The 22,647-nt window shown below is 41.7% G+C and overlaps 1 protein-coding gene across 9 annotated transcripts; it reads right to left on the bottom strand.

Moving 5' to 3' along the window:
• Positions 1–2,103: 2,103 nt before the first annotated feature.
• Positions 2,104–22,268, bottom strand: LOC135491947 (troponin T, skeletal muscle-like). Of its 9 annotated transcripts, XM_064777906.1 has the most exons (17): positions 22,190–22,268; positions 20,048–20,103; positions 19,324–19,338; positions 18,292–18,339; positions 17,017–17,061; positions 14,920–14,952; positions 11,115–11,169; positions 10,749–10,865; positions 10,171–10,257; positions 9,651–9,794; positions 7,731–7,949; positions 7,173–7,213; positions 6,847–6,876; positions 5,731–5,748; positions 3,666–3,699; positions 3,127–3,312; positions 2,104–2,802 (listed from the first exon to the last, which is right to left on the bottom strand). In XM_064777906.1, the coding sequence occupies exons 2-16, from the start codon at positions 20,071–20,073 to the stop codon at positions 3,139–3,141; spliced, it is 1,086 nt and encodes a 361-aa protein (XP_064633976.1). In that variant the 5' UTR covers positions 20,074–20,103; positions 22,190–22,268; the 3' UTR covers positions 2,104–2,802; positions 3,127–3,138. The 9 variants fall into 9 exon arrangements, with proteins under 9 accessions (XP_064633976.1, XP_064633977.1, XP_064633978.1 ...); XM_064777907.1 differs by lacking the exon at positions 5,731–5,748; XM_064777908.1 differs by lacking the exon at positions 17,017–17,061.
• Positions 22,269–22,647: the final 379 nt, after the last annotated feature.

Genomic DNA, 22,647 nt, shown 5'->3' with positions numbered 1-22,647 from the left:
ATTTTTCTATTTTTACGATTTGTGTTCATGCTGTTGAGCATAAAATAATTGATTCTACAGTATTTCGATATTTAGAGCCAAAATAGCACCTGTATATTCATTGATTATATTAGACGCGGCGTAGCTTTTTCATCATGCGTTCTCTTTCTTACAGCTCTGGAGGAGCTCGAGCTGTCGAAAACCATATATTTGGAAGCACTAGTCCAAGAACAGTTAAAGAAACTGAAAAGGGTGGCAGAGGAAAGGGATGACCTGTTGGCATATCTAGAAGAAAAGGAAGAAAACTGGAACAAATTAGGACTAAGATACCAAAAAGAAATTAACACACTGCGAGCATTTGCGACACATGTCTCATCGGATAAACTTGCTAGCGGTTAGTAACACTTTTTGTAACCGCTTTTGCCTTCGTCGCCGTTCGACTTCGAACCATCTCCCCGGCAGGTTCCTTTTTTCTTTATCTAACCTTATGCTTCGTATTCAGGTAGGTCTCTCAGCCGCAGGACGCATACGTCGTTGATTCGAGCGAAGCAGAGTCAGGACAAGGCGTTGGCGCTGTGCTTTGAACAGAGAAATAAGGTACCGGTAACGCCAATCTTCAAATCATGATATCTTTTTCACAGCGGTAATAAGAAATGAGCACGCTAAATAGTATGGAGTTGGAGTTATATTGTTATCTCTTTCAAGTTTGCCGCCAAGTTAGTTACAAACTTATTTTGCTCCACCGTGACCGGGCTCTGTTACAGGCTGTGGCGTTCTAGATTAACACTAAACACTGACGTCTCCCCGAGAGGGCAGAGCCAGCGCGTTCCTCTGCAATCAAATACCGAATTAGGATTTGATCTTAAATATTCATAATCTCTAATTTCAGATCAGCGAGTTGCAGCTTCAGCTCAGCTATCAGATGAAAGTAACGTATGAGATGGCGGAAGAGCTGGACGCTGCGAGAACAGCACTTGACATTCATCAGGGGAAAATCAAAATTAACAAGGTGAGCACAATTATGACGACCACGGTCCGTGCAACTACCAAGCAACATGGGTAAATCATAAACGCACCAGACTAATTTGACGTACACTATTTGCTGGCGTAATGTTACTTCTTTTAGAGACAATTTGGTATTGGAGGGTACCGGTACACAACCTTTTACTTTGTATTTTAGACGCCAGAATTATACAAACGTAATGTAAAGAAAAGTGATCTATATCAAGCGCTGACATGTGACCGGGCAGCCTACCCTACCAGAACCACGGATGAACCAGAGATGGCTGTCCTTGACACATTCGGTGTAGGAGGTAAGGTCCTTCGTGCTATACATGTACATCATGTAGGATATGGATTGAGTCTCCGCCCGGGTAGTTTTTTTCTCACAACGTTTCGATCGGCAATGTTTCTCAGGTCGTTATTCAAGACAGATCGAAACAGAGAGACTATCAGGGATTCCCAGTCCATAACAACTACGATTCGATATACTCTAATCAGCACGGGATGGTGTGACATAAACATGGAACAAATGAGTCCCCCTGGGATATCTGACTTGTTACTCTTCCCCTACTATTAGCCTTATAGAAAATCTTTTCCGAGGGCTTGCATTTTTTTCACGTTTAACCGATGTTCTTTCCAGGCCATCGTGGGATGTCCGTCGAAAAACTTGAGCAGGACGAGGGAGATGGTCTTAGCGTATTTGAGTGCCTGTCTGTGCAAACAATGAAAGATTACATGAAGAATACTGGGCACATCAAGGAAGAAAATGTGGAGGAGTTGACGAAAAGCGTCGAGGAGATGATTCGTGATCGTGGCGCTTTGTGGATGCTGTAGTTTTCTGGTGTGCACGGGTTGGCTTCGTTCAACCAACTTGTATACCTTAATGACCTCTTGTACATCATACTGGCACGAAGAACGCACTCGTGCCGATACTTCCTAGGTGTCAAGCCTGGTATTGTCTCCACTCCCACTCCTTCTGAAACCGGCCGAAACGACCGCCAGGTGAAAAGTCCATCTTGTAAGTCCGCCTATACCAGAGTCGCCTGACGAGTACATTTTTACACTGTATATGTCCATATCAGAGCTTTAATGTGATATCAGTAAAATGACTCAAAGAAAATATTGTTGTAGATATGTTTTAATAGTGAATAAATTATTCGTTATTTTCCGGTAACAAGAACTGCAATGTTTCTGTTATTACATGACCGAACAACAGTTCCTGCCTTGTCGTGGAACAATCTACCACAGCCATCTCAGCCTGCTTCAAAGTGCTGTTGGGAAAAGACCCTTAACGTTAATAGACTAGTTTCAAATTAAATAGAATAAATTAATAAATTATACAGCATTGCACAGGACGTGGTGGAGAAAGTACATGATCGTGATAGACCAGTGTAACTGCAACATATTTTGCTTTCCTCAGATCCGAGTTCGAGTCCAAGTTTGAATAACTGACTGATTGTTCCTCGGGAAGTCTTGGTGTCGTGACCTTCATAATGTCAAGGTCATGTATCGTCATGACCTTGATCGTTGCCATGGTCACCCAAAAGATTTGGATTCTCGCTTGGCGAAATCCATCAGGCCCGCCCTATCACCACTAGCTAGGCAGATATACAGACGGATCGTGAAAAGTCTGAGGAGGATTGTTGTTGATTGCTTGATATCGTCTGCTCGAATAGCGCCTCCACGCGGTGATAGGAAGAGACCAGATCACTAAACATCGGTCAAACGAATAGGTTTTCAGAATTGTCCAGAGAAACAGTTAATATTTACAGACATCTACATCGATTTTCGCAAGTTTTGTAAAAGCTAAAAGACCTGGGCCTGAAACAAAGAAAATGAATATAAAGTAAAGTTAAATGTCACAAAAGATACTAGTATATCACCGAGAGCATCTTTTGACCCGGACTACTTTAGTACTCCATATTCTTTCAATGAGAATTGGCAGCTAAATGTACAAAGTATCCTAGATGTGCATCCTTTGCCTGTAAATAGTACGAGGCCGTTTTTGTTTGCTTAAAAGGTCTGCGTCTCAATCATTTTGTATACTGGGGCCTCATTTCGCCGCAAGAAGCTCAACTCGTGAACTTGACTTACTTCCCCGAGTTGGCTTTACCATCATTGGAATGATGTCTATATAAAACTTACAGTTCCAGTCGTCTAATCCTCGGCCTCTTCATCATCTCCTGCGCCTTCTGGTTTCGCGCCTCCTTCGCCCGGTAGTATTCTGGGTGTCTCCTCTGCGTAAATAGGCCCACTAAAAACATCTTTTCTCTCCACGTAGTTCCTCCTATCCTTATGGCGTTCATACTTGCTGCACAATTGGATCTTTGGCTGCGAAGAGGAAAAAATCTGTTGATCAAAAGAGCCTTTACGATATTTTTTACAGTCCAGGGCCTGCTTGTTCAAAACAACTTTTGTCACCAACGTTGGCGTTAACTTAATATAGCGTCATCTCCTTCAGTTAAGCCCTTAGACCAAGTTAAGTCAACGCCAGTTAACGCCAATTGGAGTTTTATCAGTTTCCGCGAAGCACTGGCGATGGTTGCTCATCAGGCGATAGCTCGATTCAAACACCGGCCACCAGGGGCGTACCCGTTAGTCGGTGGTCATGGCTCCAAAACCTAGTGCTGGCCGCATTCCCATCGTGAGTGGTTTGAAAAATTGCAAAGCATTTTTTGACTTACTGGAATTCCAGAGTATTTCTCGCCCATTGGGTCTCTGAAAAAGTTGAAGAGTGGCGTCAGATGATGAGAACATGACAAGGGTCGGACTCACTTATCGTCTCCTAATTGGCATAGATTAGCATAGATCAGGGCTTGGTTGCTCAGAACAGGTCTTCTCACTAACTTAGCTATGACTTTAACTTGGCGTTTCCCTCAGATAAGCACATTAGACTTGAACCACCAAGTAAGAGAGTAACTTCCTTTGAACAACCGGGTGGTCAGCGATCAATGTGGAGGATTTCGGAGTATATTCCGACTTGCTGAATGATATTTGCCTGCATCGATCACTTATGTTTACTTATATCACGGACTTCTACGTATACAAGTGGTAAAGGTCCGTGCTGACTTTATCGATGAGGTCGTCTTACTATTTACCACAAATGTTTTCATCTCTTTTGAAATAGTTGTTAATCAATACTCGGTATTGCTCATGCAGACAACCAAATAGATATGTTTCGGACTACCATGTGGTTGGATAGTGATGGTCGGGGGCAAGTTGAGACCGTAGCAGGAACTGCCGGTACTACGGGTACTTGGTATTGTGAGAGACTATAACTAAAAGAGTCAAACTGGGATCTCCTACATGTAAGGTAGAATGGAATATTTGTAGCCCCGGTTTATTTGTAGCCCCTGCATTGTTTGATGCATGAGGATATCAATCAATATCATAGGCAAGGGCTACAATTAAACCGGGGCTACAATTACCCCAATCTAACCTATTAGCCATGGAAAAGGACGGGGCCGCAAGCTCAGGAAAGTTTGTCTGGTGGACAAAAGCGAGATATTGACCCACAGGCTCTTGGTGTGGGAACCTGATAATTATTTTGGGGGCTTCTGGGTGTCCCATCTGGAAAAAATTTCATATTATATGGAATATGAAATGCCTTCAAAAACGATACGCTTTAAACTGCATGGATGTATTCCGCGTAAACTTGAACTTAATCAGCGAAGAAAGAGAACTTGGTATGGTCATAGTGAAGGCACTCGTAAATCATATGGTTGGTTTTGTTAGATATATGGTTATCGTAATCATACATTACGTAAAATTCTTACGGATTATCCATGCCAGGCCTGTTAAAATTGAGATGAAATGAAATGACGTGTGATAATGTCCATCGAGCACATCTTAACAAGTTGAGAAGTTGATACCAATCTGGAGGTATATTGGCCTCTCAACAAACACCGCGAGGCTGGAGCTACAATGAAGGCAACAGAGGTTCGAGGCAAATTGACAGCCTCGCCCCAGCGACCTTCGGTAAGACAACCTACATACCGACATGACACCACGTGACAGTGAGGAGTGGTTTACTTTGTAACAAAAAGACGTCACAGGCACGTGACATAACAGACCGATCAGATGTCGGGAGCTAGGGGGACCCTTTTTTGTCATGTCCAGCCTGCCATGTCCAAAAGACCGGGGCGAGGCCGACCGACTCCAACCAGAGTTCGCAAACACATGTGTTTTAGTCATTGAACTATAAAGTGCCCTCTATAGGAATCTAAAGACTAAACCTAAGACACGGTGCAAAATGCGGGTTAAATCTATGTTACTGAAACAAAGGTTAAGTACGATTATGAGTATTTCAATAAAAACAAAAACGCCTATCTACAGTGTAACGGATTTTGGTAAGAGTGCGAGTATAGATAGTTTCCAAGAAGAAATCAAACAGTTTTTTAGTCAAATTTCCCACCCTTCCCTTTAGTGATTATTGTTGGGTTCCAGATATCTGCTTTATTGGCAGCATGAGATGCAAGTTTAAAGCAGAACATATCCTTCAATTTGGGGAAGTTCTAGGGGGTAAAACCTTCTACGGACGAGTGGGTGGGGTGGAGATACACACGGGATTGCCCATGCAAACATACTTTCAATCATCCCAACCTTCCGAAAAAGGCGGTGGCCAAGCTCATGCACGGGTCACCCTTTTTCAAGGACCGTATGACCTTGACCTTTGACCTTGTTAATAATGGCCAGCTAGTTTTTGTTTTGTATTAGCTTGTGTCACCCGGCCTATCCAACACTACTCACGGTTTGTCCTGGCCAGAACTGGAAAATAGATAACAAGTTCCCGAATACAAAACAAATTGGGTTGGCCTTTCAACCTTGTGGACCCCTCTCCATCCGAAGATGTGTATAAAAGAGTAACTTGGCGATGGATACGTATACAGTTATGAGGTTACATAAGGTTTAAGACATTAACATCGGAAGACGACACGAATGTAGGGACGAGTAGAAACAAAGGCCCATTGCATTATTCAGAAAGTATAACCTCCAAAAATAAAAAAGCGACGATCTACACGCATGTCTAACTCCCCCGTTTTCATATCATTCCATTAAAGCATTCATCAGTGTGATTTGGCCGGCTGTATGGTTGCGATAGGATGAGGTCAGTCGTACATCTGGTCACAGCCAGTCGGCCGCGACCGGGGGCTAATGGCTTGCGATTGCAACGCCTCGTCACAATCTGCCGGCGTGCTTGTATTATGAATCCATGAGCAGTTGGACACATCCACCGCACCTCAATCGCATCCTTATCGCTCCGTCATGGACCACAAACACAAATCGCAACGTTCATTCCCCTCTTAAGCATGACCATTAAGCATTTCCCCATGCGTTATTCATTTGCAAAACTGGCCCTAAACTTTCTACAGAGTACATGAAATGATTAAAATCACAGAACGAAATATTTTGGCCCTGTAAAGGGGCGACCTAAGCCAGCCAAAGCAGAAATGTCGACCACGTAGGCAAGGCTAAAACTGGGTGCAGTTGCGTTAGAGCAGGCTGATGGTTCAGTTACTGAATGACATGCCCTGACAATGGACGATGATTAAGTGAAGAAACCGCAGAAACCATGGTTTCTTATCTACGGTCTGGGCGTTGTCGTTTTAGGTCTTTTTCATCCGATGACATTCAAATATGAGTTCACTGAACAGTATCATAAAAAGCTATAAGATTCGGCCTTCAGCTACTGAGCTACATGCTATTACACAGAGGACACTTTCAAAACACAGGTTTACCGATATAAATCACAATAGCTCATCTAATTTTTAACTTAAAAGAGGTCAAGACCCTTATATCATGATAGTATTTAATACGCAGTTATGTTATTAGAGCATTAGAAAATAATGATAATGTTATACTTACGCGTCCTGTGTGACTGCGAATTTCTTCTTTCTGTTGAATGAAGAGATAAATTATAGTTTTTATTGATGATAGATGCTCACATAATCACAGTTATTATTACCAATGACTAAACAAATCTCCCTCCATCACACAAACCTTATAAGAGCAAAAATAGAAGGATATGGTGAAATCCAGTTACTCGAAGACTACGTACCAGTGTATCTTTTAGCGAAACCAACAACTCAAGGAAATGACAAGAAATATTTGTTGGTGAACTTAATCTTCAGAACTGCTAAAAGGTTCCAGATTAAGAACTTCTAAAGTAGCACTTAAAAACATATAGTTACCCCTTGTTCATTTGTCTGGCACGGTCAGCGAGCTCCATCATCTAGAAAGGTGAAAGGTATGATGAAAATACCATGTACTTCTCTATATAGACAATTAGAGAAAGAAACGCATGATCAGGATGCAAATTTCTAAGTACTACATGTACAACTAAATACAGATACATATATAATATGTATGAACACAGGCCTATTCTCAACCGGTACGGTATAGACCGCATCCAAACCAATACCATGGTAGAGCACGGAGAGAGCATCTCGACCCTCAATGTACTGATTGACATTGGTCAGTTTCCAGACAACGCAAGGCAATACCGCTGGGAAGTTGAGTTCTGGAGAGAGAGGATTCATAGCTCTTCTCAAGGCGTTGCAATCGAAAACCAATGCTTTACCATCGAAAACCGAAGAACGTAGAACCTTCTCACAGCTTCTCACGCCTTCCCAAACCTTTTCTCAAGGTGTTGCCATCAAAAACCAAAGAACGAAGAACCTTCTCATAGCTTCGTAAAGCGCTGGTGTGGGGAAGGCCCGACTGCGGCCATCGACTTTGAGATGCTTTACCTCGTACTGCCTCTGCTTGAAGTGCTGCTCAAGATCATAGTTGTCGCTTAAGAGGCGGAAGAGAACTGTGTGGAGTTCTTTGGCCTTGTCCTTCAGCGCTGCCTCATCCAGGTTGCTGACGTCTCCGAGGGGGGTGATCCTCTGCGCGAGAATAGCCTTCTTTTCGGCCTCAAGCTGTTCCTTTGATTTCACTTCGTCCTTGCTGTGGACTTCCTGGACCTGGAGAAAGAGAATACTCGATTACCAAACAATGCTTGTGCGACCCTGGAAGATTGGGTCCGCAAGTAAATTCTGATCCAACTGCTCCCCGGCTTAGTCCACAATCATTCTGATCTGACATGGTTCCTCTCGTCACCACCATTGTTGGCTATTCCCGTCACGAAACTGAAAGAAGTTCTTGTTTGAGCACCATCGAGAGTATAAGTTTATTGCGAGGATGATCGGAGAAAGTCTGCTCGTGGACTCGTCAGTCCACTGGCAGTCAATGGGCCGGGGCACACCCCATGCGGCATTGTACAGTATCAGTAGTCTATTGGACGAGGCAAGGTGCAGACATCTTACTCGGAGAAACGGTTGCTGAGTGCTATCGGCGAAACCATTACCAATTAGGTATGCCCATTTGTGGAAGATGCAAACTTGGGTGGAAGGATACGATCAATGCAGTCAGCCTTGAAAGTAAACACGTACTGAGAAAATTAAGGTAACCAATACCTTGCTTAATACCTTTGGTCCAATCCATACACATGTATTCACAAAAGCGGGGTCAAAAAGAGCAGCAAATGCAACGAACGATGATGAAAACGGGTCGGTAGGTTATGAGGGTTTAAACCATACACATCGTACAAATGGAAAATGCCAATAAACATTTCACAACGAAAATGGGAATATTAGAAAGAGGTACAAAAAGATGCTCCTAGCACCACCGACATTTTATGCTTCCGAGGAAAACTTGGACGAATGGCTCGAGTTTCTTGCTCGTGATATTTAGGTGCCTGGTCTGGTACCCACTGTCTGCGTTTTAAGACACTCAACAGGATAGGTACCGGTCATCCGCTATGCGCAGGTTGTAGAGCTGAATGAGCAACTATAAACTCAAAATTGAACCCCTTTAAAAAAACTTGATATGACTAACAGCGGGGAAATAATGTCCTTTCGAAAAAAGGACTGTTCGAAGCGGTTCCAGTTATAGTCAGATTCTCTTGTTAACCACAGCTCTCGCCAGAGAAGAGCTACACGGTAGGTAAAAAGGAAAGCCGGTGGATACATGATTTCAAAAAAAGTGAATCGGGATTATACGCCGTGGAAATTACAAGTATCCTTAGTAGTAGACAATGTTCATTCACCAAAGGGAGGGAAATAAAAGGATGGAACACATGTACAAGGAGTTGACAGATTTGTGGACAAGATAGGGGACGTGACAAGCTGATGCAGACGTGCCCTTGCAGAGAACAACTGGGAAAGAATATTGTAGGCATGCGTTGAGCCATACGCTCTCTCTGCGGTTGTGACCGGTAGATTTTGGGGTCTAGTTAGACGCCCCTAGTGGCGGAAGTACACACCTTCTCCTGAAATAGTCAGAGCAGTTTGGTTTGACAAAGGGACGAAAAACAGCGTCAATATCATCATTTGCAAACACAGGGTTGGACACAGCGAAGTGAAAGACCGGTCGCATTTGAAAACAGAACAGGCTTTAGGTCGGGATTTAGATCTTGATGGCAAACCATGACGGTTGTCAAGTTGGGAAAGGGTAGTCTACTGATATGACCACAACACTAATTCATGGAAAGCATTGTCGATGAGCGCTTTCTGATGCTTTGATGGACTTAACTTTTGGGCAGGATGTAGATGTCACCTGTACGTCGCTCAAAGTAATGATAAATGAAATAGAAATCCTGGCCAAGAAGGAAGAACCTGACTTACTGCTTCTCCATCCTTGTTCTTTCTGGTAATGACGAAAGCTCTCTTGCCCATCTGAGAAGCGCTTTGCTCGGCTTCCAATTGCTTCGCCTCACGTTCTGCCCTCTTCTTCTCCTCGGCTTCTCTCTTCTTCCTCGCGCGTTCTTCCTGAAATTTATGTCGATTAATTCGTCATCGAATCTTGACAGGAATTCTTAAACCTTGACAGGAATCCTGAAAACTTGACAGGAATCCTCAAAAAATAATAAAGTGTCATTGGTTCACTGACGAAGCATAGATTAGTGCTTCTGTGATTGACAAAACAACACAAGAAAATGCATGACAAAGCAAAGCCTCGTTCATCTCAAGGACGTAGATTGCACTTGTTGATGTTCGAATCGCAACACGAAATTTGTTAGCGTTCATCCCAAATTTGTTCAAATATTATATGGTCCTGAAGCAACAATGAAGTAGGTATCTATGTTACTCGCTGGACAGCCACCGCCGCCCCCCCCCCCCTCCACTCATTGCCTGCTGCCCTTACATCCTCAGCCTTGCGTCTCTGCTGTTCCAACATGGCTGCCTCAGCCATGCGGCGTTCCTCTTCCTCGCGCTCAACTTTCCTCCTAGCCTAAAAAAGAAAGAAGGTTATCATGCATTTAAGATATACACCATATCGCTAACTTATTGGCCAACGTTTTGGCAATATAGCCAAGATTTGGTCAAAAGAATTGGCCATAACGCCACAATTTGCCTTTTCGTCACAAGTGTTGGCGCCTTCGCCACAAGTACTGGCCATTTTGCCATAAAGAGTTGCCCATTTCGCTAAAAGTATACCATTGGTAATTTCATACGTGAGTATTTGCCATTTCGTCACAAAAAGTGTCGACATTCGCCTCTATTGGCAATTACGCTAAAAGCATTGCCAAAAATGTCAGAAGGTATTGGCTGTTTCACCAAAAGTATTGGTTATTTAACAAAAATCGTCGAACACAGATTTGGTATTTCGGCGCATGGTGAGATTCAAGCTCTAACCAGCTTATCGTACCGGCCTTCAAAGCTCTCCAATTGCCTATTATCTTTGTAAAATACTAGTATATACAAAGTGGGTGAGACGCTTACGATCTTCTCGGTGAGTTCACTAATTTCGGCGTTCATTTTGACAATCTCCTCCTCTCTTTGTTCCTTGTACTCCTCGATTTCAGCTTCCATTTTTTCCTTGTCCCTCCTCCTCTTCTCCTAAAAAATACCCCCAAAAAACACGATTATACATGAGCCTTGGGGTTAATTCATCACAGAATGTGGTGTACATTCGAGGAAGCTAATTATTTTATGTTGAATATTATTTACCTTTTCATACCTTTTTACTTACTACTGAAATTTGGTAGAAATCAAATTTAAACTTTCGGAGTTGTTTGTGATCAATGTCGATAATACTTCTTATATCATTTTTCATATGTCAATTAGCTTAAAAATACTGGATCATACCTCCATCATGATCTCAGCCTCGGTCTTGCCGCCGGTCTCTGCTGGCGGTTGTGGCCTTGAAGAAAGAAAAAGATGGCGTCAGAGGTCATCTTCAAATCTTGCTAGCAAATAAGCGAAACAAGAGCCATGCGTGATCAAAGGCATTGAAGATTTAGCCTGGAAGTGAGGTAGGTTTTATTTCCATGCAAGGAGGTCTGCAGTTGTTAGAATTTTCTGCCATGCGTCATGGTGGAAGGCCCGGAAGTGATTGTCGTGAGACCTCTGGTGGGTGATGCTGAAAATTAACTGCATCGAAACTTATGATTAACTGCCTAAGTGAATCTCAGAATATGTTGAAATATGTCTGAAAAGTGGAGCGGGACGACGCCTGAATATTTAGGGTTAAGATTGAAGTAGTTTTGCAGTTTGTCTTTTTCAAACTGTGTTTATTCAAAAGAACAGGACATTCTTTGAGAAGGGAAGTTGCCATTGCTCAGGTGAATGGAAAAGCTATGTTCAATTTTTACCCCTTGCAAATTTCTATTTTTTGTTCAAATTCAACTAAGGTCACCTTTTGCAATTTGTGGACAGCATGCGTGAACGGTTCGAGCTGTGTTTCTCTGATCCGCCGATAGGTGATGTTTGCCTGAACACTTTAAGTCAACAGACCAAGCGAGGTGTCGTTTTCATGCAGTTTACATGTATTTCATATTAACTGGTTAAAAATGCCTACAAACTCTAGCACACACCGCATTAATTAATTCACCAAATCCTCTAAACCATGCCTATTATAATGTTGTAGATGTTGAAGACAATATCATTCAACAGCCCCCCCCCCCCCCCGCCCCCCGCGCTACCATGAACTGACATTGGGTCGAAAGGCAGACTGAAGATTCACTAGGAGACGGCGCCCTTATGTCGGTACCTATGCGAGCATTTCTCTTCTCTACTTACCAATATCATATTCATCATCACCTGAAACTTATGCATGTTCAGCTTTTTATTTCGGATTTTCTTTATCGGAATTAAAGATTATTGCCATGCTTGGGAACGGGACACTGCAGGAGAAAAAACATCACTGATGCCAAGGCCGCAGACGACATTCATACTGTTGTTGTCACGTGGTCTCCTAAATCTGTTTCTCTACCACACATTCGGAAGATTTCTACAACCGGTTGACGGGAATTAGGTTTATTAGCATTGAATAGTCTCCGTACAGACACTCGTTCCGAGTCTGCCAACACAGGCCGCCATTACTTAACAACTTCAAGATAGTTTAAGCAATCAAGGCATGTGAAGATACCAGAATCAGGGCACCCGATCGTCCCCAACTGATGCACACAACCAACAAAACGTGCAGGTTCTCGAGCCATCGCTGCAGGAAAGGGTAGCGCCTGCGGCCTCGAGAATCGACACGCCAACCAAACTACACAGACATTGAAGATGTAAAATCTGTTTTCCGTGAAGGTTGTATAGGGGACCGGTTTTGTTTGGTATCTTCACGCGCCTGTGACCGCATGTTGTGATGGAGGTCGGTGTGTGGACAGAGAGAATGTCCTTCGAGCTGCTTGGAGAATGAGCATTGAAATCATTGTGTTAACCTGAAAACCTTCCAAAGAGAAGCAGTTTTAGTATTGAACGAACAATTGAACCAGCATTCAATACACCAACATTCAACATCTTATGGTGAGCCAAAATGGACGTAGTCATACATATGGTCAGCAAAGACAGTAATGACTTAAGAGTTACCATATACGTATTATGGCCATACATATAGTCAACGTACATAGGAAGAGGGTCAAACTAAAAACACTGATTGATCCCAACCCAAGGCTGGTAAACTTATAGAAAGATAAACTTAAATTTGAAATTAAATCAAACGAAATTGGGATGAATTGGTACAAATTGATGTATGGATTATATAATTTTATAGAAACAGGGTTTCAGTGAGAAACATGGCGACCATATTATCTGCTGAATGCTGATCTAATTTATAAGTAGAAACGCCATGCTAAATGTTGCCTGCTTGCTGGAAACTCTCACAAGATGCCATTATTTCATGACTGAAACACCGGAATGGCATGCTGCAGCAGTCAGAAATGCCAATCACATCTTTACCACCCCCACGACATTGTGACTATAGCTTCTTTTTTGGCGGTTGTTGCTTTCACAGTGTGGTGGAAAGTATGTACGGCAAAAGCAGACGCGACTGCCCGACCACAGCACGTGCAAAAACGCGCGAATGGCGTCATCCGGCGAAACTGTCGTCTGTATAGATATGAACAACGAAACCTTGCAAACCCGTTTTCCATTTGTTCAATATCAAAACACGTGTAAAAGAACAGTGGCATCAGTCAAAAAGCATGTGGATAGCCTTTGAGCATGGACTGTTGTGAAATGGACGAGAAAAACAGACGAGACAGAAGAGCCATGTTTACTGCAAGCCACATTGAAGGCAGTGCAACAGAGAGGATAAGAGATACCGCGCTTACACTTGCGATAACGCACTTTTTCAGTATAACGTGCCCCAGCTGGAGTTGGTTTTCAATATCATTAATAGCGTAAGTCGTATCCTCTCTATTGTCGTAAAACGACCGGTGTGCGAAATTTTTTTCTGCAGGATACTTCTGCCATAGTGTACATCTGACAGCCAATCAGAATTCAAGGCAAGCACGTGTCTTTGTTGACATCATCTTTCCACATGGCGCAATAATGTCAACAATGCCACGTGTTCTGATAATCTTGGAAAGAACAAGTTAGCAAATGGTTAGAGGAGTATATTAGCTAAAATATATTTATTTGCAGTATCTTAACATGTATTTTCATTGTCGAGTGGACTGTATTTATTGGACTTGTCTGTTAAAGGCGCACTGTGCTCGGCAAAATAGCCGAGGTTGAATGTTTATCTGTCAACCGTGTAACTAGTTCTGCTGTATATGCATAGGTGGCGCCACCATTCAATTTATTTTGTTTGCTTGTCAAAATGTGTTTTATACAATGGCCCTTCAACAATGTTCAAACTACCAAAATAGGCCTGATACCTTCAACAGCAGACATCGGATACACTGTCCCTTTAATAATTATCAACATTGGCAACTGTCAGTGTCACTGCCCCTTAAAATTTCACAAATCGCGAGACATCGGATACACTGTCCCTTTAATAATTATCAACATTGGCAACACTGTCAGTGTCACTGCCCCTTAAAATTTCACAAATCAATGCATGCACTGCAATGTAGCGATCAGATCAGCTGATGCCTCTTTTGTACGCATAATATCATCAATTTTACAATGAATCTGACGTGCAATTCATTCCTAAACACTACGACACAAACCTTGAGTTGAGCATAATTGGGGTCAGACAATGAACTATTGTCACATTCACAGTTGAAGTGGCACTCGGCATGCGACTCGGTATCGTCCATTGTATTTGCATTATCATGCATAAATAAACAGTGTGACGTCAAAGATCGCGCCAATTGTGATTGGCTGTCAGATGTACACTGTGGCAGAAGTATCCTGCAGAAAAAAATTTCGCGACCGGTGTACGTATAAAACCAAACCGAGGCTAGCTTGCGGGCATCCGGGCTTTTTAGATGTGAGAAAAATATAACGATTTAAAGATTATTACAACAACGGACTAGACTATTGGCATGATAATGTTTTTCAGTTCTTAAACGTTGAATATGCGCAACCTGGATGCCCAGTGCTAGCTTTAAGTTCTAAAGCAAATCTCCAGCAAGCAAGCGTTGAGTCTTTAGCAGGTCAACAACGATATCAAGCATAACCAACTGGCCGGTGATGCGGAGATGACGTATCTCCTTACTTTGGTGGTTTCGGTTTTGGAGCTTCTTCTTCCCTGAAGACGAAAGAGACGGTTTGTTATAAAACAGAACCTGGACAGGCGCCCAAGAGCTGGGTCTTGATATAATAGAGACGGGCATGGCCTCCGACATCCATCCTCTACATATTCATATTGTATTGTGATCGTTCTGAAACCATTCATTCGGTTTTACTTTATCAAAAATCAAATTCCGAGATCATGATTTATAAACTAAAATTATATCAACGTATGTAAAACTAAATTAAAAGAAAAGGTGCGATCTAAAGCTTATTTGACAAAGTCAAAGGGCAACGTGTTCCGGCCATAATTAAATCTAAAAACATAAATTTGATAATGTGCAGTGATTTCGAAGTGGGACCAGGGTATCTTTACTTTGTGGCCGACAAGATTACACACAAATCAGCAAAAGGCCTTGGATACTTTAGAATGGCCGGACGAGTCCCACAAACTATAGGAAGAATGCGATTATGCATTTCGCAGCAGCAATGGGATCTGTACACTGGCACATGAAAATCAAAATGCCACCCCTACAGAAAAACACTCATCAAATTTCATGTGCCTGTGATCTTTACCCATCACTTCGAAGAGAAGTAAGTTTAGGTTGCTAAACGAACAATTTGAGAAGTTGTATAAAACTGCATTAAAAACGGATGAAACATTCAGAGTGTCTAAGAAGTAAAATGCTTCCAAAACAGCCACATACTAAACGTCACATCTGCAAAGAATGCACTCAGAACTCATCCTGTTTAGCGCTATCATGTACCTATATATCATTGAATTCATGCACAGGCAGCATGCTAAAAGTAGACGCTATGTCAAAGAAAAAAAGGCATGTACTATGATATCTTGAACCACCAAGGCATACACTCGTTCTGTCATTTGCGAGTTCGCTCTTTGAAGGGAGCGTTGTCAATCAGGCGGAGTGAATATAGTCATTGCAAGTTCAATATGTTGGTGATATTTAACAGGGGCCGGTATTCCAAGCAAATCAAATCAGGTCATTTTGATTGGTATCAACTAAATATATAGACATGATGCCAAGTTCAAGTTAACGTCAAGTTAGTGACTAACTGTTTTTGTGCTACCGGGTCAAGAAACCCCGGCAGGAGCCATTATGACATGGGAGGCACGATCCCTCACTCCGTTTCTTTTCAGGTCTCTTCAACCGAATGGAACCAGGAATTTCGTTTATAAATTACTGTATAAATCTCGTACTGATTTCTCCTGATTTCCCAAGTTTCCAACAGAAAGTCATTCTTTCTAAAGAAAACGCACAAAGTTCGCCTCTGAACGTAAAGTAAAGATTTGCTTCCATTATACAATTACATCGTTTAAGAACCGAGGGATGAAGGTGGGTCAGTGAAAGGGTATTACGGATAGGGGTTTCCGTAAACATGTAGACGTTCAAAATTAAACTAACTGCTTCTTTTCAAAGAGATAGACCGAAGGTAACATTCATGATATCGTTAATCATTCATCAAAGCTGGTTGAAATAGAAAGAAGGTTCGTTTTCAGACAATGAACATTGTAAGATCGTATTCGATGAAAAGAAACATTTTCTTCAGTCTATCTTTATGAAAATTAATATTTCAAAAAATAAACAGAACAGAGCAGAACGGGTCGTTGAAGGGCGGGCTTGGTGGAAGGAGTTAGAGTGAGTTGGAGTGATTGGCAGGGAAATCCTTTAAATATCATGTGACAATTCAAGGATTTGTTATATCAGTGACGTGCAACTTAAACGCCGTCTACAAGAACCAAAAAGGCACGAGGTCCGTAAACGTTATTGATGTCATGGAAACGCCATAACATCCCATCAGAATTTTCACCGATGGTGGCGCTACGGCGTTGTCATGGACTATTAGATTGTTAAATAAGCATCACCATGGCGGCAATGTCGTAAATGTGTTGCTAGTCACTTTACGACGCGTCATGGGAACATCATGGCTGCAATCACGTGGGCAAGTGCAGTCACGTGCACATGATGTTGTCATGGCAATAACATGACAAAATGGCTATTTCAGACTCCGTAAGTGCCTTGAGCAAGAGCACACGGCAAAGACTGTCCAGTGCGGCACTCACTTCTTTGGGGGTGGTGGTGGGGTGGGCTGACGCTCTTCCTCTTCCCTAAACGAAATAGTAATGGGAAACGAAAAATAAGCAGAAAATCAGAGTAAATAAAAATGGAATCCGACGGGGCGGGGCGGGCCTGAGCTGAGGCTTACTGAGGACTGCAAGTTAACTGATGTCATGCAGATTGGGTCGGTGCTATATCTTTTTAAACAAAATAATCTAATGACTATAGGCGGGGGCACGAGATTCTACCCAAAACTAGTTAACTAAAAGTAAAAAGCTATTCTCATTGCTTTCGTCGATCGGTCATTGACAGTTTATAAATAACCTCACATCTGACGGTGGGGAAACTCAGAGACCGACCAAAAACACTTTTTGCTGCAACTTTAATTTTCACTACTTTAGAATGATAATTAGGAAGGAGTGCTCATAAAATAGAGGAAATCCTGGAACAAAAGATGACGAAATCAATCAAAGCGATGTCGGTGATCAAGATATATCTAGGTCTCGGATACACAGTCACCGATGCCGATAAAATGGTCGCTTGTAAATATGAACCTATCGATGGCTGAGATACGAGAATGAAGATAAAGGAGAGTTAAGATTGAAGGCGAGGACATGCAGTGTTATGAGCAAATAGTGATGTATTGTAACACCTCAAGACGTAAACAGGTCTACTGCTATGCATCGTATCTACGTCTTTAAATGGTGAATAATGGTAGGATGAGGTTTGGTACATAATCGAAACAAATCATACAAAAGGTTACTTTAAACACCACCGCACAATTAAACATTTAGTCTCTATATATACTGCTTCTTACTCTAGTCCGCAAACATTGCTATCATTTCTCTATACACTCCATAGCTGTGCCATTAACCTATAACTGGAACATATCTACCAAGAGCCATGACTGGGAGTCACTCTCCGTTTTGGCTCCAGGCAGGTTTTTCTTCGCTCCGTTCATGACACCGTGATCACCGTGTACATCTCAGTAACATAACTTGTTCTCGTCCCTTTCTTCGAGGGACCGACTCCGCATGCATGGTAAAGCGATACAGTTATAATCCAGGCACACTATACAACCGATGCTATCACTGTACCACCTTACCTTATATGATCATATAATGGTGTCAATACCACGAAAAAACTTTTGGCACCCAGCGAATATACGAGAGGGTCACACGGTGCCAATGAGGAAGGACCAGTTCGACTACGAGCTTACTACGGCACAGATTCTACACTGTTCAAAAGTGTTCACACCAAGCAATGTTCACACAACTCACGCAGCATGATGTTCCTCAGCTTCAGGTTCTGGGGCGGGTGACTCCTCTCTGGAGACAAGAGATCAAAACCATGAGCACAGGTGGCCTGTTGTCGTGACCTACATCTAAATGGCGCCTGTGAAAGCGGCTTTGGCGCCATTTGGATGTACGTCATGAACCCCGGCTGGAGCAGAGAAATTAATATAACGAAATGAAAATACGATGAAGAATCGCATAACAACCTCGGTAATCCAGCCAGAGATACACACAGGCATCGGAAAAAAGTGACGCCTTAGTACGTATCTGTGGCTCGATGTCCGAAGCTGTGAAAATAAGAAGATTTGTAACGAAAGTGAATCGCGTATTTACAACTGGTTGTCTGATATATTTTAAAACATGAAAATGAAATAATTATGTGGATATGAAGATTCAAATGTAAATGAATGTAGCAGCCGTGATAAAAAATGCTCAGCAATCTAATGAGTGTAGGCTATCGTGTTGTGGTATGCGCTTCCAAGTAGAATGTAGCGGTGAAGCTCCGATTTTCATGATATATACATGTGTATAAGCTGAATGAGACCAAGTTTGATTTAGACCAAGTGCAATTCTCCCAAAAAGAAAAAAAGATATGTTGGGTGAATCTTACATTTACTTCTAGGAGAGAAAAGCAACACAATTCAGAGAGAATGTCTAAATCAATATGTATGATGATATGTTAGTTAACAGCCATGGCGAGGATGGTTAGTGCCTTTACTTGATATGATAAGAATTTGCATATTGTATGACACAAAGTTTTATGCTTGAAATTATGTATTAAATCTTGGATCGTCGAATTTTCTGGTCCGGCAACCCCTATACCAGAACTGGGGTGGTGTTGATCAGATCAGAAAATTGACTTGTGGAAATGTCTGAGTAAATCGGTCATGCGCCGACTGTCAATGGAAGTGACGATTCCGCATCTGTGCAAATCAGAAATGAAGTAACGTTACGAGTCAAAACTATAAGCGGATAGGAGGTGGGTACGCATCTTGTTCACACGTTACGTCTACTTACCGCTGCTCATAGTCGCTGTGAGATGGATGAAAAAATAAAGAGGTGAGGTTTGGGAAGTGCCAATCGTCCCAAGCATTTTTGTAGTGACTCGCTAGAGAATGGTGTTCCGATTCAAAGCCACGTGGTGATATAGCATCAATTGAGCAAAATCAATGTGGGAATAGAAAGTGAATGAATATTCTTTGAGAAGCTGTCCAAGGATGATGACCGTGTAAAACTATATTGCTTTTGAAGTATGAAATGCAAATAAATGTTCAGATTGGTTAGACTGGAACTATGATTTCAATGGGCATATATTGACAGTAGAATTATCAGAAGAGTTGCTGAAATAGAAATAGGGGCACTTCCTTGAGTTGGCATCTAATCCCCTCAGTGGATTTATGGTAAGCGATAATATTGAAATTATCGACTTGTAAGTCTGTCGAATCTACGATAATAATAGAAAAAGTTTAGTAGTAATGATGCATCTCATCAGTAACAGTATATTGCATTATGATTTTTGATATACATCGATGAAATCTTGCCACACACTATACATTTTTTCAATTTGCAATAGGGTTTGAATGAAATGTCAAAAAAACTAAAGAGGTCCCCCATCGAAATGAGCATAAGGAGTGGTAATTCGAAGTTTTCATGACGAGACCTGTACAGGTGTGACCTGACGATTATCTACATAACAGCACATTCCAGCAACAATTGATATGGACAACACTGTTTCTCTTACCTTCCTGCTCCTTCGTCGTCAGACATGTTGATGGCGTAAGGTTACTGTCCACCAAACTGAAAGAAGAGGAAAATCAGATGATAATTCAGTGAACTAATCATCATCATTTTTGCACAAAAATTATAGTTGTGCCATGAAGTAGAAGCTACGCTACCATAAGATTTGTCGTACATGTACATGTAGCGTAATTGCTGTTAACAGGTTGCCGATGTACATTTATGCCCAGGGTAACGACTAACCCTAGTATCAAGCGTTGAATCCAAGATGGCCACCATAATATTGGTGGGTCACCATAAATTTTGTTGTTTGTATACATAATCAAAAAATAAATTTAAATGACCTCCGCTAACAGCAGCGACTTTTTACATAAATGACAAGTTGATTCATACACAACTTATATTTACCCTCGAATCTCTATTCTTAACATTGTAACGTAACTCCAGCATCTCAAAGAGTTATGTGTACTGCCAATGATGGAGTATAATGATGCACTTGTCCAAGAAACAAAAATATTTTTACTGCACTTCAAAATCATTAATCATAAGATTTCTTTCAAAAAACAGTCAAGAGTTTCAAACGTTCTCTCGTCACTCTGATTGCAGTTGTAATACCACAGTTTGCTGGATGCGAGATAGGTATATTTTCTTTGAGCTCTATAAACAAGACTTTGAGCAGCAGTAAAGGCAGACGGTATGCTGCTTTATCAGGTACCAGAAAACTCTGTGCTTGAACAAGATCTTGACTCAGAGCTATATATTCCATCATCAGGTAGCGCAGAATAAGCAGGTATGCATACTTACAGCACATTTTCGTACACCTACTCTTCAAAGCAATGGGGAGGGTGAGATCAGGGGACCTATCACGAATCCTTATACGTATACGGATAGAAATGTACACACAAAGTTCGTTCTCTTTCTACAGAGTTTTATCCGTATACGTGTGTTAGGATCCTGGATCAGTCGCTCTTCTCAACCTCCTTAACAATATTCAAGCATACGTATTCTCTCTGCCAGTATTCGTATCGTCAGGAATGTAACCCTTTAATATTTCCATGGTGAATGTTTTTTCCAGTTTTAAGCCGATAAAAACTTTTTGAGGGCAAAAATTCATCTTACTTAATTTACTTTTTAAAAGTGCGCATGAAACCAGCAAAAAAATACTTCGGTTTCACAAGAAAATTTCGGACAAAGAATTGAAATGCTTTTGAAATAAAAAAGCCACGAAACGTCTAATAGTTACGTGGCATATTCAGATTCAATGGCGGCCAATTCAAGCAATGACAGTAGTCGCATTGTTATTACTTCAATAAGAAAAAACTTTATTCGGCAACAAAAATCAATGTGTACTTACGAAAGCAACGCACAACCTTCCAGGATAAAAGAAGAATGAAATGAACAGACACTACCTGGGCGTATCAGGTCATCCGGGCATGTATGGAACAAGTGACGTCACACAACAAGTTGCATGCTCGGTGGTTGGTGCGCAGCAGGAAGGGTCACTACCCCTGCATATAATTTGTTGGTGCCCTTTTTTAATTTGGTAATTTGACGTCAGTCTCGCCTGACAAGAAGTCGAGTCGAATGGTGATCTAACAAGGATACGCCAGCCAGTTTATCGGCAACGATATTTCACCTTTCGGCCACCAGACACTTTTGGGTTGGGCAAAGGGGCGGCCATTTTGATGAAGAAAGTTAACAATATCTGCAAGACCGTTTCATATTTGACCATAACTTAAGACCTAATCAAAATCATTTCCATGCTTTAAGGACATAGAGACACTTGGCTAATGAATGGTCAACTAATTTATTGATACCAGGACGACACCCTTGGGGCAGTAAATGGCTATATGAAATTCTCTTTTGGTGAGGTTATCGTGATTTTAATATTCCACAGTTTTCCAAAATTTGGAGTTATCAGTTTTATTGCACGGACTGATGATTCTTACATCCGATGGCGATACAAACCGACCACCTATTGCGTATCCTTCTTGGAACAACCTTTGATAAAATCACCGATGAAACCCCAGAAATGCTCCAAAAATCGTCAAACGCGCCAATCTTGAAATCCAGTTCATTTAACATCTCTCGATAATCCGAAATGACGCTGAAAATTGGAAAATTTAAGTAGAAAATTGGGATTTACCTGAGAAAGTATGGGTCGCTCGGATCTGTTGGTCTGGAAAGCGAGGAGGAATTCCTTGGAGCAGTGGATGTTGGGAAACCTGGAATTAGTACGAGGAACTCATCTGCTACCGGTTCTGATTGGCGCGATTGGAGGGGTGGTGAGGAGCAAGAAGTCTACAAAATTTTCAAAAATATTTCAAGAAATATCTCTGAATATCAAATCTAATAAAAATTGAATCTGTATTGGTGCAAATTGGAAATAGATTGTGTAACTTACCTCAAATTGGAAGTTTTTATTTTCTGTTTTTGCAACGTACCCCTCTCTGAGTTGGTTTGATCTGAATTCTTTGCTAAGTATAGCCGCTTGTACATCTCAAGTAAAGGGGTTACCTTTTATAGAACACCTTGTAACGGGAGCTGGTTGCAGTAAAGACAGGTAGAAGATTTCGCATCACGCTAACATGAACGTATACACGC

Source organism: Lineus longissimus, chromosome 8, assembly GCF_910592395.1.
Source record: "Lineus longissimus chromosome 8, tnLinLong1.2, whole genome shotgun sequence".
NCBI lineage: Eukaryota > Metazoa > Nemertea > Pilidiophora > Heteronemertea > Lineidae > Lineus > Lineus longissimus.
The sequence above is the reverse complement of the archived record's forward strand: the minus strand, read 5'-3'. Positions and strand labels throughout refer to the sequence as shown.